The following is an 18723-nucleotide window of genomic DNA, read 5'->3' as shown; positions in this document are numbered from 1 at the left end:
TGCTTTTATTGTTATTATTATATACAATGCGTTTCAAACCCAGTCAACATTTTTATTTAGTTAATAACAATTTAGTTGTAACAATTGATGTGTGAAATTTAATTTAAACATTGCTAAAATGCAAGAATGAATTTGTAATTTAAGACATGAAAACTGTTCATTTAATCTAAATTATATTTACTGGGTTAATATTACATTCACATGTACAAACATTTAGCAATGCTTTTATGCGTTTATTTTGTTTGTTTTTAATTTTCATTGCTACCAACTCTCGGAAATTGCGATAATTGCAATAAAAATAAAACAGATTTTCGTAAACATACAGTGTCTGTTATAAATTAATGTACGGAGAAAAAATATTTGGTTTATTTTAACTATGGAAAAGAAACCTAAGCCGATACAATTGGCAAAATTGTTTTATTTTTGTTATGCTTCAACGATTTGCTCAAATTAAAAAAAAAACATTTGAAATAATTTATTGTTAAATCATATCATAATGGAAATTTCCAAAATGATAGAATATTTTTATTGAACCTTATTATAGATACAAATTAACTAGTTTATATACAATTTTTAAAAGGAAATGATATTTTTAATAAGAACTAACCCCCATTATACTATCTATTAAAATAATTTTGTTATGAAATCTGTCAGTTTAAAACATAAATATACATTGTGACAATGGGGGATAAGTGGGCTGGATCCGATCAACTGTTTGATGGGTGCGCAGTTTTCACAGACGGTTCCAAAATGGATTCTGGTACAGGGGCCGGGGTTTATTTGGTCGACCAAGACATCAAGCGCTCATATAGACTCTCTAACGAGTGTAGCGTTTTCCAGGCAGAGATCTTCGCGATCTGGAAAGCCACAGAGTTGATAGGGACACACATCAATAGGGGGGCTGTAGTGACAATATATGTAGACAGTCAGGCGGTACTGAAGGCCTTGGAATGTCATTTAGTACACTCCAACCTAGTAGAGGACTGTAGGAGAGCTCTGGAGGAGCTATTGGTACACTACTCAGTGAGATTGTGTTGGGTGCCAGGGCACTGTGATATACAGGGTAACGAGGTAGCAGATGAACTTGCTAGACATGGTTCTGATCTGGACCATGACACTAGGGAACGGGCTGTTAGACCACCCATTTGTCACTACTACAGGGTAATCTACGAAAGATTCCGGGACTGCACGAATCGATCCTGGTGCAGTAGAACAGATTGCAAAGTGTCCAGGGCCTTATGGCCAAGACTGAATGCGAACGCGACTGGAACACTGTTAGAGTTGGATAGGTACAATCTCAGGATTCTAGTAGGAGTGATAACCGGTCATTGCTCAATTGGAGCCTTTAAGGGAAAATGGGATATTGGCACACAGGACTTCTGTAGAGTATGTGGGGATGCAGAGGAGATAGAGACAGTAGAGCACATTATGTGCAACTGCCCTATGCTACAGGGTCACAGACTTAAATGGCTAGGAAATAGATTTCTGGACGAACTTGGTAGTGTTGCTGGCTGCAAACTAAGCAACATACTAGGTTTCATTTAGGGAATAGGGTGGCTATTTAAGGGACGTTCTACGGCAGGTCCAAATCCGTAAACAGACTTATCTTTCCTTTCTTTCTTCTTCTTTTTATCAGACGGAATTTTGGACTTCTTTTTTCTGGACGAACTTGGTAGTGTTGCTGGCTGCAAACTAAGCAACATACTAGGTTTCATTAAGGGAATAGGGTGGCTATTTAAGGGACGTTCTACGGCAGGTCCAAATCCGTAAACAGACTTATCTTTCCTTTCTTTCTTCTTCTTTTTATCAGACGGAATTTTGGACTTCTTTTTTTGCTTACTCTAATGCTATCATCTTTATCTTTATCTATCTCTATTGAAGGGAATCACAATGGACCTCAAGGTCTCTGGGTGGAAGTACACTTAGTGTACACCCTTCCAAACCTAACCCTAACCTAACCTATCAATAATCTAAACAACGAAACAACCTCTTATTTCTAAAAAAACTGTACTGCTCCTTTATAACTTGCAAAAAACATTTAAACTGTTTGAGACAGAATGTTCTTTTTTCGTATTAATACAAATATTGTACAATTTAAGAGGCAGTGTTGGGAGAACAAGTACACAAATAAGACATTCTACTTGGCATGTTTCCAATACATGCCATAAAACATACTACGAAAGGAATCGGATACAAATCCATTTTAAAAACGATCAAGAAAATATGTTCTTAGTTTAAAGATTCCATCTTCAATTCTCAATGAAGTACGTGTTTTGAAGTGGTCTGCCCAATCCCATAGAAATTGTAGATCGCAAAATATGGACTCAAAATTATACCAAGAAGGAAGCTTTATGAGATTACAGCTTCCCAGCGACGATGCTGGCCTATCCAACACAATACTGAATCACTCAGAGGGGGCCAAATATTAAAATGAAACTTAAGTTTCCATTGTTTTGTCAATACCATAACAATGAATACTTATTATTAGTTTGTTTTCTATTTTCAGAATTTAATTATGTTCATATTTTTAATTGTTAATATAATTAAATAAAAGTATATATTAATGAAATACTAAAATAAATTTTAATTTCTTAAGAATTTTTGGGGTTGTGGCCTATTTATTGAATATTTGGAAAAGTTTGCATTGTATTGTCAACCACTGTATATTATAGAATAAGTCGGATTTTTAATGAATTAATCTAAAATACTACATTCGGTACATTAATAATAAAATTGACATCGAATATTTATCCAAACTATTTTCAACATGATTTTATTAATCTTTCATACTTTTTATGAGCTATACTGAAAGAAAGAATAAAATTTTATTAACTGCTTATCGAACTGTTCTTAAGAAGGGTGTTAGCGCTTCAGTTAAACTAATTGCTGGTGTGAAAATTTTAAGCTAAAACTGATTAAATAATTGATTTAAGAACTAGTTCCTGAACGATTCCAAGGAATATGTAAAACACGGTAATGCTTCCATATAAATTGTACCGAAGTTGATCAAACAAAAATCATTAGTCTCAACGCCAACCTAGAACGAGTACTGGCTTGATTCATGAGTTCTAAAACTAGTTGTCTGGGTACATACATTTACATGTAATTTAAATATTGTTAAAAAATACCGACTCGATTAAAGGTCATTAAAACTAATTCATTATTATAACCAGTATTAACTAAAGTATGTGTGGAATTGGTTCTTTTTTTTAACTGATTTTTTAAAATAAATTGTGAATCCCGACTTAAATATAAGTAATCTGTACGTGACATTAAATTAATTTAAGTGCACATGAACGGAAATAGATCAAACTTTGCCTACACTACTTAAATATAAATTAAAATTTGCAGACATATATAATTGTTTATACATACGAGTATTTACAATTATGTGGTTAATTCTAAATCACATTTATTTTTGTTAAATCTCATATTTCATATAATTATAATGTATGGTTATGAGTTTATAATTTGTTAAAACTTTATAATTAAGATACTTATACAAATTATGGTCACTAAGCAGTTTTAATAACAATTTTATTTTAAATATAATTTATTAGGTATTTGACTACTACTCAGCTTTTTTAAACCATTAATTTTTTGACACAAACAATATGCTATATTTTCGGTTTTAATACGAAATAATGTAATTTATTTCGTATTAATGTCGTCCCTCTATACATGAATAATTTCCATTAAAATAATATTTTATAGTTCATTTAACTTTATAGAGTTTAAATCTTGTATTTGTATTAAAATTATTATATAATGGATGGAGTAATTATAGCTGTAATATAAAAATGATTACAATACTAATTATAAAATTAACTTTAAATCATATCTAAATTACAAAATCAAATAATGGTTTTATAAATTTATCAGTCTTTAATGATAAAATTTAATTTCACTCTCAAATTATATATATAAAAAAGTTCAAATAATTACCAAAAATCTATAAATGGAATTTTTAATCTCGTAAAAACCTTTAAAAGTAAATTTTATTTGAGAAACTATATAATTATTGATAATACTTGAATATTTTGTTAACCTAATATTCGGCTTAATCCGAAATAAACCGAATATTTTCAAATATACTATTAATTTTCTTAATAAAAAGAATTTTAATTTTAGAATTTTAAGAATTTTAACTTTACATTGTGGAGTGTAAAGTTTTTTGAGTAAACAGTTTTTATAGAATGCTTACCCAATAAGCATTTTTACTGGAATTCAAGTTGAAAGCAAGTGTAATTCAAGCCTTGAATTATAGTCAAGCAATTGAGTTACAGTTGTATTACACTTTATTTCAATAGCATTCTCCAGTAAAACATAAATTCAAGCCATATGTTTTTTGTTTGAAAAATAAATAAATTTTCAAATATTTTTCATGTTTAAAGTATAATTACATTTGCATTCAAGTCAAATTCCAACAAAATGTTCAAGTGCTTGAATTTTTTGGGGCTTTGGTGCTTACTGGGTAGGTATTTTACAATGAAATATATGTTTTTCTATTCTATTGATTATATTCATAACTTGTTTCTACTTTAGAATTGCACAATCTACGAGTTTGTTTTACTAAATTCGGCTAAATTCTGAAGAATACGGTATTAGGCCGATTTTTGGCCTAATTCGAAACTGAATATTTATTCGGACTCTAGAAAATACAGTTAAATTATTTTTTACATAACAGTTTGTTAACCAAAATAAAATAATTTTGAATTTATCACAATTTAAAATTTAATTTCACTCTCTTTAACTTAACAGTTTGTTAAACCAAGCTTAACCATAATGCCAAAATCAAGGCTTCGAATCTATAGATTTATTTTATTTAACCAAAGCAACAAATACATACTAATAAATACGAAAATTGTTAATCTTAACTTAACAGCTCGTTAAGCCAAATTTAACTTAAATTGCAAAAGCAGCGTCTCTATGGAATATATTAGCTTTATTTAAGCAAAGCAAAGATAAGAGAACTATGTTTTATACATTTTTTGTAATTTTGCAAATGTGATAATTCGAATAAAAACTAATGTATATTAAAATGAGAAACGACACCATCTAGACTTTAAAATGACTACTAGAACAACTAACCCACATTTTATTCCCTTGAGATTTTAAAAATCATTTTCAATTATTATTTTAATAGCTCTGCGCTAATAATTATCAATAAAATACTAAATATTGTTTACATTTTCTTTGTTATTTTGTAGGACTGCGTCTGGTATGGAGTCTGTAATACAGATGATTTTCAACGTAACCAGTATTGTGCATACAATGGTACGGCGAAACCCATTTCACCAGAGGGTAGAAAACTTTTACAAGAACGTTGTGGCTATCTTTTAGAGAACGATGCCACGGATTTTTGCTGTGATAGCCAACAGGTAAGAACAAAAAATTACTAATATAATTGAATATAAATCTATAAGATTTCGTTTTCAATTTGCTGTTTAATTTGTAATTCAAATTCTTATGTAAATTGTTTATTTTTTTAAATTTCTCTTCAATGTTCTCAACCAAAAAACAAAAAAAAAAAACAAGGTGGATATTCTGAATAAGAATATTAAATTAGCTGGTAATTTCCTAGATCGTTGTCCCTCATGTATGGCTAATTTAGTACGACATTTATGCGAATTTACATGTTCGCCCAAGCAATCGGAATTTATGCACGTTGTTTCAACTGAAAACAGCAAAGATGGTAAGTTTTTATCAGTCTATATCTCTTTATATATTATGTGTAATAAAACAAATGATGATAGTATATGAGCAGAATCTAAAATCTTTTAAAACTTTGGATACTTTAGATTAATGCCCTCATTTTGAAGTTTCAAACGAATTTTCGCTTAGAACAAGGTGTATTCAATAAGGTGAAGTTACGAGCACAGCTGATTTTTGTTTGTTTATTTATGTTGTGTTTGAAAGTGTCAAAAAGTTGTTTACTATTTGTTGTTGACATTCGAAATATTTAAAATGAAAATAATAAAAATCTGAAAATTTTTTAAATAAATTTGTTCAAGCAAACACAAACCATAATATCTGCAAAAACAAAATAAGCAATATTGGAAATTGATTGGTGAAAATTCATCACATTTATAGCTTTTGCTGAATTTTAATACCAAACTCCTTAGAAGAATTTGGTTGTGTATTTTGGACGTGGTTTTGTATTTAGGACATACAGACGGCCATATGTACATATATGGATAGTTTGATAGTTTCGCTGGAATCACCTAGCTTTCTATCCCCGCTGGCCGTTTTTAATATAAAATCTTCAAAAAAAAAAAAAAACAGTGCAAACTACAAATAATTGATTTTTTATTTGTTTGTTTTTAATATTTTTCATATAAAAACTTGTAATTTATTTTTTAATTGTTTTTTATATTTTTTGACATTTTCAATCTCTTGACAAATAACAAATATTGTCTTTGTTGTATTTGTTGCCGAGACGCTCTCACCTGATTAATACGCCTTGGCTTAGCACGAAAAAATAAAAATTTTGTATTTTATAAAAAGAAACGATATTTGCGTTTCAAGTCAATTTTTTAACATCGATTATATGTCATCTTTCTGCCAAATAAATTAAATTATTTTTATTTATTTTCCAACAAATAAAATTTATTGAAATAATTTTGAAATATTTGATTGTTTTTTACATTTATTTGGAAAAAACATTTCTTTGTTATACTTTTTACGTATGAAAAGAAAAAACACGTTCATATTCAAAAATTTAAAAATCAATGAAAAATGTATTGAAACGAATAAAAATTCTCAACGTTTGATGTTGATATTTCCATCGCTTGGGAACGTTTTGTTCTGTTTTATAAAATTCAATTTTGTATACCGAAACAAAAAATACGTTTTGAAAAATATGAAAATTGAAAAATTAAAATTTTTTTCGAAAAAAACGTTTCATTACGTTTTACTAAATTAGGACAAAAGTGTCAAATTTGGTTGATTATTATGGGGAAGAAAGAAAAATTTGCGACAAAGCATCGGACCTTACCCGTTCTAAATTTGTTTAAACTTTGTGCACAGATTCTTTGTGGTCATACAGAATTTGAAGTTGCTCAAACATGTATTTTATTGAGGTTCAAACTCAAATTGTATGTACAGTTTGTCAATAAATTGTTTTCAAAGCTGAAAATATTCAACATATGTATTTATAATTTAATTGATAAATAAAAAATAAAATAAATAAAAGAATATTTTTTTATTTTTTGCAGATTTTTTTTTACAATTTATCTTCTTTATTTATTTTAAAGGAAACCTAAAATTCTAATTATAGTGAAGAAAAGAAAATAAGACAGTATTCAAGAGTGTCAAATAATTGTTTTCAAAATAAAGTACTATGGAATTAAGGCTTCATTAGTCTTTACTTTCCGTTGCTGTTGCGTTCTGTTCCGTTCTGGATTTTACTTATGGGAGTTAGTTGTTCTGTGACAAAATATATAATTTTTCTTTTCTTTTAACACATAATTCCTCTTTAAAACACATTAACTTACCTTAAATGGGAATTTCCTTTGATATTTTCGACCAGACGCACAGAGGGGCCAAACATACTAATTTTGCGGATTAATTGAAAAAACAAATTTCAGGTATCGTGAAAACTGAAAGTGCCAGCTTATAGAGCACAAAATTCTACATCAACAGGCAAAAAATTAATGTGAAATATTAAAAGGTATTTTTATAGGCACGTGTTGAAATTACATATTGTGAGAAAAAAACCTAAAAAATTGATAAAAAAAAAATAAAAAATTGCGCAAATAAATACTATTTGTGATAGGTAATTTAAAAAAATTAACAAATCTAATTATGCAACCATCAAGTTCAGGTATTTATTGATATGTTTTGGTTAAATTTAAATTTGAATTATTTGTGGAAGTGGCTTTGATATTAGTTTTTATATTGGAAGTGCAAAAAAAAATGGATTTTGTCAGTTCAAATGGACATAAAGTTATTAGCTGGGCTCAGCTGGGCAGAGAATTTAATATAATTTAAAAACCTGGACAGTTAGGCGTTGTTTCAGAAAAAATTAGGTTGCGCATCGCTGCGCCTCATAAGTTATATGTAAATTAGTAAAAGCTTCACCCTTTAAGTCTACCATCAAAAAGCACTTTGCGATTCTGATAAACGTTTTATTGCAGTCGTTGTTGTTATTGTCCTTGTTTTTTTTGTTTTATAAGAGATGTGCAAGTGTTGTGATTAATAATACGAGAGTCACGTGTGAGTCAGGCCTGGATGTGGCTATATTCTTGTATTATAATGAGATAAACAATAATAAAATTTTACCAACTACTTTTCTTTATTTTAGTTTAGTTTTCCATCCATTGATTTTCTAATCGTGAATGAATAGCACGAGGATTTTTTACAATTTAACTCTCTTTTTTTTTTGTGATTAATTCGAAGTTTTTTTTTGTAGTTAATACGAAGTCATCGGATAGCAGGCAATTTAACTTAATAAAAAAATCATGTTAGTGAGAGCGATCGCGAGTATTTTAAAGTTTTATATCGGGATTTTTTATATTGTCTCATTTCAAATATTGTGTTGTATAAATTTCAAAGCAGTGCATTTAAACTTTGCAAGTCTTTTAGTGGCAGGAGTTGGGAAAGATCTCTATTATTCAACCTCCCATTACTAGTTAATATAATGATATCATCTTAAAACAGTATGGTAGTTTTTTTTTATCAATACCATGCATAAATTTAGTGTGTCTCACTGATGTAGTTCTATAGATATAGGAGAATTAATAATTCATTTGTATGGGGGGAACCCGATTCAGCCCTCGTATACCCTTCAGATTTTGGCGGAACATGTAGTTTGTTTTTAGAGTTACCCGCAGCAAATTTAGTGTGCATAACTATTGTAGTTCTATAGATATAGCACAGTTAATAATTATTTTATATGGTGGGTAATTGACTTCCCCTCCTATATCCCTAAAATTTTGTTACAATATGCGGATTGGTCTAAGGGCTACCCACGTAAAATTTTGCGAGCGTCGCTATTATTGTTGTTGAGATATTAATAAATCCGTAAAAAAGGGGCATTTGACCCCACTGTGAGACGGCTCGTTTTTTCCAAATTTCTATTCTATTTCACAAAATTAATAACAAATAATTTTCTTCTTTATTTGAAAAGCCGCTGTCACTTACAATTACGTAGACAATTTTTGTTTTTAACAGGTTCGTCCGGAACAGAACGGAACAGCACAGAAAAACTAACTACTTATACATGTTTTTCATGTACAAAATAGAAACAGCTGATTCGGAACGTAACAGAAAGTAAAGACTAATTCTGCCTTTATACATATATTTTTAGCGATTTTGGTAACGTAATCTTCTAATACTTTGTAAGTTTACCATCAATCGCAGATGCCAATCTGCTCGGCATCAGTTTTAGAATATCCTATACAAGGGAAATTTTTAACCATTCTTCATTAATAAATCTAATTAACTCATTTTTATTCCAAAGGCTTTTTTGCCAACATTTTATTCAGAAAATTTCATGTTTGGGAATCAAATCTGTACTTGGGGGAGGTGTATCGATAACCTTTTTGCAGTTATTAAAAAACCACGGTCTTCATAAATATGATTTATGTTTTGGGTTGTTGTCATGATATAGTTTGTATTTAAATTTTTCGTCATTTTCACGTTAAAGAAACCGAATTTTGGTCATGGTCATGGTCATTACGTCTCCTAAAATTCTAATTTATCCCACTTGTTTACTTGAAATACAACCCCACACCATTACAGACAATTTTCTAAATTTGATCGTGGGTATTATATTTTTGTTTTCAAGGGCAGTTAGTGGTTTTCTCCAAACCATGTTTGGTCCACCGGGGCTGTAGAGCATTATTTTAGTTTCATCACAATAAATAACGTCATCCTAACACTCTATTGACAAAAAATTGTGATCAATAGCAAAGTGTAGTTTTTAATCTACATTTTGCCCGATAGTAACGGCAGCTTTATAGTTACTCGCGATGAACATTTATTTTTATTTAGACATTTTTGAACTATTTCATGCGAAACTGATGGTCCAGATCCAGTCCAGATCCTTTGCATGCCTGTTTGTGGATTTGTTTCAATAGTTATTATTATTTTCTCTCAGTTCGTTTTGTAAGAGCCTTTTTTCTGCATGTTGATTTATTTAATTCCAATTATTCTTCCTCCCCAGCACGGTATATAATGTTATACACAGTTCTTAGTTGCATATAAAACATTTTCTAAAGTTTTTTAGGAGATTTTTCTTAAAATATTGATAATAAACTAATTGAATCATTTTCAAAAAGGTTCGCTTCCTGGCATCTTTATATTTTCTTTTTTTGTTACAAAACTTCGATTTTGACAAGCACAGTATCTAAACACAAAGGGGCAAAAAATTATCAGCTGATTAGTTGCACAGACCTTATTAATAGACCTTGATATTTTACTAAAAAGCCTTTTCTTTTGAACACAGGAAATTGAAACGAAAAACTGTGCTTGAACAAGGGATATCTTAAAAAATAAAGATTTTTCTCAATTATAAGCCATTGTAAATTATAAGCACATAATCAATTCAGAGTGGGACCATGAGGGGATCACGAGATATAATCATCTAGTAAAAGTTTCCTATTATTTTAAAGAGTAATCAAAAAATTTCAAATATATTTGTAGGCGTATCTTTGTAAGTATTTGTCTTATATAAATCCCAGAGGCTTCAATTTTCTGAGTATATCACCAAAATTCCTTTTCGACGGAAAAATTATAATAAATTTAAACAATATCCTTTAAGCAAGGATATTTTTAAATACATATCCCTTAATTTTGTACACTATTATTTTAATAATATTCCGCAATGTAAAAATAAATATCTCAAAAATATAAATTGATACCATAATAACTTCCCTAAAAATATACACCCTAACTATGAACGAAATTTTAAAGTTAATTTTTGTTGAAGTCGACTTTATTTTAAAATAGAACTTTTGCTTTAATTTTAAAAAAGCTTCAAAACTTTTTCCAACATATACATTCAAACATAAAACTAAGAAAAACTGTATTGAAATCTTGAATGTATTCATTATTTTTTATTTTGCAGAGGATAAATTCCAAAGTAGTTTCCTAGAATATCATTATTTGACACATTTCGTCATGGCACTTTCAAGGTACCATGTTTATTAAATCGTGTCGAAAGTTCTCTTAGAGCTAGTTTCTTACTTGTCAGTTAAACTTTAAGTAACACGCTGTTGTATTAAACCTGAAACATATTTTCCGGGATTTAACCAATTATTCTGTTTCTCACTAATGGATTAATTTTGTAAGCATTGCCATACTATTCAGTCAAATCACATGTGCATTCCTCAAAATTTTTCATATAAATATGGCAATACTTAAAATTTTATAATAAAAAGCAACCGCTTACACAATTTTTTTTTATAAATTTTAACTTTGTAAAAGAAAATGTGACATTAAAGTATATAAAATGTATATTAAAAATTATATTGATGTTAATAAAACCAATCAAAACAAATAGATGATGTGCTGAATTGTTTATTTTATTTTTCATCTGTTTGTGCTTTGGTATTTTATACTTAGGTTAAACTTACCAATGATGCTCAGTTAAACCGAGATTATATAGTAAATAAACAATAAGTTTTTTAGTTTAAATTAGATTTAAACGAAGAATTCAGATTATCTTTATCCCAGAAACTAGCTATTAATAAATTATATAAAAATCGAATCGAAACATAAACAAAATTTAAGGTAATTTAAAGTAATATAAGATAATTTCCCATTTTTTAAAAGATTTTGATTTCTGCTCATATGTTGTACTATGTATTTTAAAACCAAATGTATTGTCGTCATTTTGTCCGCATATAAATATATTTTTAAAATATTCTATATGTAGATTATGACGACAACAATCATCAATTGTATGTACATATGTGCATTTTAAACAAGAATAAATTATTAATGTTCTTCTTAAACATTTTATTTTTAAAGGAAAATTATACATCAACAATATTGATTTACATATAACAGCCAACTACACAAATAGTACCTACAAATCATGCTCTCAGGTAAGTTTTTTTAACGCAAACATTTTCGATTCAATACTAATGTAGAAATGTCGATGATTTTGTAAAAAAAAAATAAGTAAGATTGAATAATTTCACATTACACAAATTGTAAAGGTTACCGATATCCGGTCAATTTCTTTCTAAAAAGTGACTTGATAATTGTTAATTTACAATTATTTTTATCACATTTTAATTGTAGTTAATTTGAATATAAAATAAACATTATTTTATAAATTGCAGGTATCGGTACCTTCAACTGGTCAACTTGCTATGGATATAGTATGTGGTGAACATGGCGCCTCACGCTGTAGTGCCACCAAATGGTTTAACTATATGGGTGATTCCAATAACGTTTATGTACCTTTTCAAATTACTTATGTGCAGCATGAGAATAACTCGTCCTTTATAGACGGTTACCGTCCATTGGATCCTCCAACAGTTCCTTGCAGTAGTCCATTAAATGTAAGACACAATCAACTATATGGCAAAAAATTTATGTACACTTAACATTAATCAATTTGTACTAATTACAGGATAATACACCAGCTTGTTCCTGTACAGATTGCGAAGCATCATGTCCCATACCACCTCCTGAACCGCCAGCACCACAACCTTTTACTATAGCTGGTTTTGATGCTTTTACTGTTATTATGATTGCCGTCTTCATTGTTGGTAGTTTATTGTTCCTCATGGGCGTATGTTTATTCCCTTCCAAAAACATGGACGGTAAGTTTATTGTTTATTTTCATTATCATCCTTTTTTTCTTTGTATTTTTTATTATTTAATTAATTATATAAAAAAAAACTTTAGCACCATGAGTAAACCACCGCCACTTTATAAACAATATACATATATATTTTTGGTCAACTTTTCTTTATATTTATTTCAATTTATTCATATGTCAGCACATTTGAGTCTAGAAATATGAGTTTTTATTTTCGTAGTGTGTTTCTTTTTGTTTGTATTGTTTTTTTTTTTTTTTGGATAGAGAGGCCTGCATTACGTGAGGAACATATTATTTTATTGGTGATTTTGCATGGTGGAGTACATTCATATTTGAATAATCATTATAACAAAATTTAACTTTAGAAATATAAATACTCGTATGATTTGGAAAATACCTTCCAACAATAAGAATTTTAAATATGTGCATGTTTAGGATATAAATACTATCAAGTAAAACTATACAAATAACGATGTGTATTGGTGATTAATGATTTTTAGTATAAATAATAAATTCAATACGAATTCAATTATGATTAATAAGATATAATTTTTCATAATTCAATACTGTGAATATTGCATTTATAGCAACTGTAGTACAGAGCTATTATAAACTTTTTGCACACAATGAATGTTTATAGATTATTGCCAGCTAAGCACTAGAGCTAATTTTCTAATATTTAAAATATTTATTTTCAAAATTCATCAGAAAGCCTTTATATTTATTATGATTTTTTGTATTAGGCAAAAACGAAAGGGAATTTATTATTGATTCGGATGATTTAATGTTAGTCACATAAAATGTTGAAAAACACGTGCTAAATGAATAATGTCCAAAACAAATGATTTTAAAAGTTTGTAAATAAACTAATTTCTTATGCAGTGTGATTAACACATTAACTTTTGATTTGATTTAATGGCAATATGGATTACATTTTGTTAGAAAAACAGTTAGAATATAGAATATAATCAGTCAATAGATTAATATAATACAGATTTTATACTTGAAACATATTATATTGGTTTTTTATAAATATTTGTCATTCCTTCATTACATGTCAGGTTTAATTTATTTTTTCTAATCAGCATACACAAAAAACAATAGAAAATTTTAACGAAAATCATACAGTGGTCGACATAAGTCTACATACGACCACAATTTTTGCCACTTTATTAGAGAAAACCCGGTAAATAAAAAAATAATAATGCAGTTTTGTTTGAAATCTATTTTTATAGCACCAAAATAAATGTTGCAATGTAAACTGGCAAAATTATTCATAAAAAACAATAAAAAAAAATTGACAAAAGTCTACATATGACAACAGCATGCCCTGGTTTTTTTTTAATACTAACAGATAAGCATGCAATTTATTAGGTCTACAGTGCAAACAATATTCAGTAACTTTGAAAACACTGTTAGAGTTAAAAACAAGCTGCGAAGTGGTCGCCCAAAGAAACTACATCGTAGAGATATACAGCCCAATTATGAATAAAAAATTCCGCGGGAGTTTGTTCCCCGGGAGTTTTTTCCCATTGAATTTGAATAGGAAAAATGAGGAAAGGGAAAAAACTCCCGGGGAATTTTAATTTATAATTGGGCTGATAATCTTCATTTTAAAAGAAGTCAACAAAAACTCAAAAGTAAATACCACAAAATTGGCCAAAGAACCCGCAACAAGATCAGAAGTTATTGTTCAACCACGAACAATTCAAAGAACCTTAAATAATAATGGTAATTAAAGCAGAACTCCTCGTAAATTAGCGAACGGATCGTAAACTTCGTTTGGAATTCGCCCAAAAGCACTTCGAAAAGGACATGGAATTCTGGAAGCGAGTTTTGTTCACTAATGAGTTGAAGTATAACATATTTGGAAGTGATGGGAGAGATGAAATATGGCGTAAAACAAATACAGCAATGGATCCGAAAAACTTACTCGCTACAGTTAAGCATGGTGTTGGCAGTGTGATGGTTTGGGGTACTGTCGCTGCTTCTGGAGTGGGAAAGTTAGTGTTTATTGAGGATAATATGGATCGTTATCAGTACAAATCCATTTTGGAACAAAATTTGAGAGTATCCGTTTATATTTTAACTCTTGGTTAAAGTTGAAACATTGGTCTCAAATTGTCAAAGATTGGCTACTCTACCATGTCCCATGATAATTGTACACACCAATGTTAAAGGAGAACCTTCCAGAAGAATGGCAAAATATAACGTCCGCAGAACAGGAAAATTTAGTTGCTTCGATGCCCAGACGCTTGTAGATGCCCGTGGTGGCTCAACGAAATATTGAATTTAATGAAAATTTGTATTCGCTGACAAATGTTTATTTAGTGTACAGATCGTATGTAGACTTTTGTCAATATATTTTTTTAATTTTTTATGAATAAAAGTTTAAATTAATTATAGATTTAGCGATATTTTTTGTTATGTTAATAAAAATGCATTTGAAATAGAACTGCATCATTACTTTTACTTATTATGGTTTAGAATTCCGCGATGGTCGTACCTAGACTTTTGTCGGTCACTGTATTGAATATGGTGTTTGGAAATTTAACTAATAATTGGTTTTTGTTTAATATTTGAATAATAATAAAGAGATTACTTGAACAATTTAGTAGAACTTGAAATTGTGCAATTCTTTTAATAAGACGAAAAAAAAATATTGAAAAAGTCCAGTCAGAAATTATAACACTCGCCAATATCCTGTAGGTACAACAATTCTGTTAGTACACAATTACACTCCCAAAAGCATGCGCGGATCCATAGGCGGTGAAATAGGAAATACCCCCCCCCCACAAAACCGAAAAGTTTTCATATAAAAAAGGAATAAAAAGAAAAATGTAGAACAAATTTTAATTCCCCCCCAAATGGTTGACCTGGATCCGCGCCTGCCCAAAAGTTATGTTCCACTAAAATACCGCCACAACAATACACGAAAAATAGTTTGAAAGTTCCAAAAATTGTATGACGCCAAAATTAGTGCATCATATCTGGTCATACAGTGCGAGCTGCACGTGTCTAATTCCTTAACTGGACTAACAGAGTCGTAATATGGAGATGTAAGAATTTAATTATTCCCAGTAAAGGCGAAAACCATTATCAATCACTCACAAATTGCGAAATATGATCAAATTGTGAAATATGATCAATGTTACTACGTCGGTAGGAGATGCCATGAAGATTATGCTGCGTAAAACAATGGTCGTTCTGGCTCAAATAAGAGTAACAGGCTTAATGCCTTCTGGTCCCGCATAGACTGTGGCGTCTCCAAATTATGCCCAGCATGTGGTCCTTATGACACCCACCACATTTAACATATATAACAACAAAATACCTTCTAAAGTTAATGTTGAAGATACTTACACAGATTCAGTTCGTCAATTGCTGAAATTTAAGGTATTGCTGGTTCCCGAAATTATTCCTCTAGCTTCACCATAATGGCTTCAGGAAAGCACATAGAACAACAACATATTTAGTTGTATAGTTGTTGTTGTTAAGTAATACTCAGTGGAGAAATATTCAAAGCTGTCAAAATGCAGCCTTAAGGACCGTCACAGGCTGCCTCCAAATTACGTCCGAACACCACCTTCACGAGTAAACTAAGGTTCTACCGGTCTAGGAACATAACGTCATACTGACGCAACAGTTCCTTCTAGGATGAATCTACGCTCCGGAACGATCCGATTTCCAATCGGTCAAAGATTGTCTACTCAGCAAACAACTCAATACAACCGGGAAGAACTTCCAACAACAGCGGAACTGTTATAACAACAGCATCTTTAATTTAATAAACATTTAGATGGTAAACGGCACCAACAGCATCGGCCGCTGCTTCTTTACAGGGTTGATCACTCTACGCGAATCCTTCAAACTCGTCTTTTATGCATATGATGTTTCGAAACTGATCAGAGGAAAATATCCAACATTTTAAGTAAAAGCCCTCAACGTATCCTGTAACTGAGCCAGAAATGGAGCGTAACCCCGAAGATGGCACACTTGGGGAAACCCAAACCTAAAGAGAAACTGAATATAAATAGGGCAACTATCAGAAGACTAGTTAATGTGTTAACTGGACACAGTTGTAGGCTCATCTGGTTCATATCCGTCTATCCGACAATACGAACTGAAGAGCGAGAGGAAGAGGACGAAACATAGGAACATTACATGTACCACTGTCCTGTCTTTAGCAAATTAATGACGAACATTTTTATATGGATACAAGCGAAAGCTCTTAGTAATTCTTATTGCAAATTACTAAGAAATTACATTGAGAAAACTAGGTTCTTAAAATAGCTGACAACGGCTTATAGACTTCCTAAAAACCTGGAATACATTTCCCCAAAAGCAAATAGCATAAGTAAATCCGAAGCCATTATCTGAAGCAGTTGTTACTCTTGCAAATATACCAAATCCCAAGTAATCTCTAATTATTATTTTTCAAAAAATAGTACATACTCATATCGTTTTTTTGTATATCTAACATTTTCATCATTTGAGAAGTGAGGAAGGAAGACATTTCCAATTAATATTGAGTGGAATGTAGAAACATCTGAAACTAAAGAATATTTTATTATTTCAATAAATTTAATGTCGCCTTATAATTTGTATTTATTAATTAATATATTTTCTTTATAATTAATTATTCTTTTTTAATTGATGTTTGATAATATTGATTGGCAAAAAAACAAATTTATTTAAGTTTTGTTAGGTGATGGTTTGGTGGATAATCGTTATAGTTCGTCCATTGGCAGACGTTTCACTGGTGATCACAGTGTCAGCAATGAGTTGGCACCCGAGGAGGATTCACCCCTGCAATCAAAAATATCCAGTATGTTTTGGTTTGATATTTACAAGAAAAGATTTAAGAAAGTAACAAAACAAACACTTTGTTAATTGTATTTGGTGGCACTTATAATTTATTTATTTTTTACTTTGTTTATTTAAGAATTGCAATTGCTTTTGAAATTCATGATTTCCCATTAATTCAATCATCCATCTAATCTCATCTCTTGTAAATATATGTATTTCATAATTAACTATGTATTTAAAGAAAATATTTAAACTACAAATCATTCATTCTCATTTACATAAATAATTCATTAAAAACAAGCTGTGGCAGAATTAAAGTCTGCCTAAAAGTCTGCTGTTTCTGCTAACGCTTGTCTGTTCTACTGTTCTTTATCTAAAATAATAACAAAATATTATTGCTGTTTCTCATTATTATTGTGCTGAATTTGTTTTTTCGTTTAGTTTTCTCATATTTATGGCTTTAATTTGTGTTTATTTATTTTTTTTAATTAATTATAAATGTATGTATTTGTATTATACAACATTTTTGTGTATAAATGTTTTGATTTGAAAATTTTCTGACCCTTTTTTATACTCTATTGTTTTGAAACTCATAATAGTTAAATGACCTTAAATGAGGAATAATTAAACAAATCAAATTAGATTTTATTTCTATTTTATTATTATTTTCTCTTAGAGATTTAAACAAATTTAATTTTAACTATTTTACTGCATTTCAAAGGTTTTAATGAAATAAAATTGCATTTGTTAAAATTTAACAGGTAAATTCAATACAAATTCATTCATAATACATTGTAAAAGTAATAATTTTACATTGAATTTCAATTAGCTTTGATCAAATGAATTATTTAAGACTTTATAGAATCTATAAATTCTTTTACATAAAACTTGTATGATTGTCTGCTACATCCGTAATTTTCTCTTATAGAGTCAATCAATTCTATTGACATTTTTAAGTTTGTCATTTTGTTCTCTGAAAAAATTTAAAACATAACTTCAATTACTCATTAAATGTTGAAATATTCAATCATTTTACAGTAACTATAAATTTGTATCCAAATAATATTATAACTATATTGGACTAAGTATTCAGTTATTTTAAAAAACAATAATTAACGCTAGTATGAGTCCTTCTC

The 18723-nt window shown here is 29.5% G+C and overlaps 1 protein-coding gene across 5 annotated transcripts in view; it reads left to right on the top strand.

Annotated features, from left to right (window-relative positions):
* Positions 1-18723, top strand: part of Npc1a (Niemann-Pick type C-1a) — a 56904-nt gene that overhangs the window by 24121 nt on the left and 14060 nt on the right. For 3 of the 5 annotated variants that reach the window (XM_065499537.1, XM_065499536.1, XM_065499540.1), the window contains 6 exons: positions 5211-5381; positions 5539-5695; positions 11977-12053; positions 12294-12515; positions 12587-12779; positions 17478-17606. In XM_065499537.1, coding sequence (XP_065355609.1) covers positions 5211-5381; positions 5539-5695; positions 11977-12053; positions 12294-12515; positions 12587-12779; positions 17478-17606 — 949 coding nt within the window. The remainder of the gene's footprint in view (positions 1-5210; positions 5382-5538; positions 5696-11976; positions 12054-12293; positions 12516-12586; positions 12780-17477; positions 17607-18723) is intronic. The other 2 variants (XM_065499538.1, XM_065499539.1) reach the window with 2 other exon arrangements.

Source organism: Calliphora vicina, chromosome 2, assembly GCF_958450345.1.
Source record: "Calliphora vicina chromosome 2, idCalVici1.1, whole genome shotgun sequence".
Lineage (NCBI taxonomy): Eukaryota > Metazoa > Arthropoda > Insecta > Diptera > Calliphoridae > Calliphora > Calliphora vicina.
This window is presented reverse-complemented; position numbering and strand designations above follow the sequence as displayed.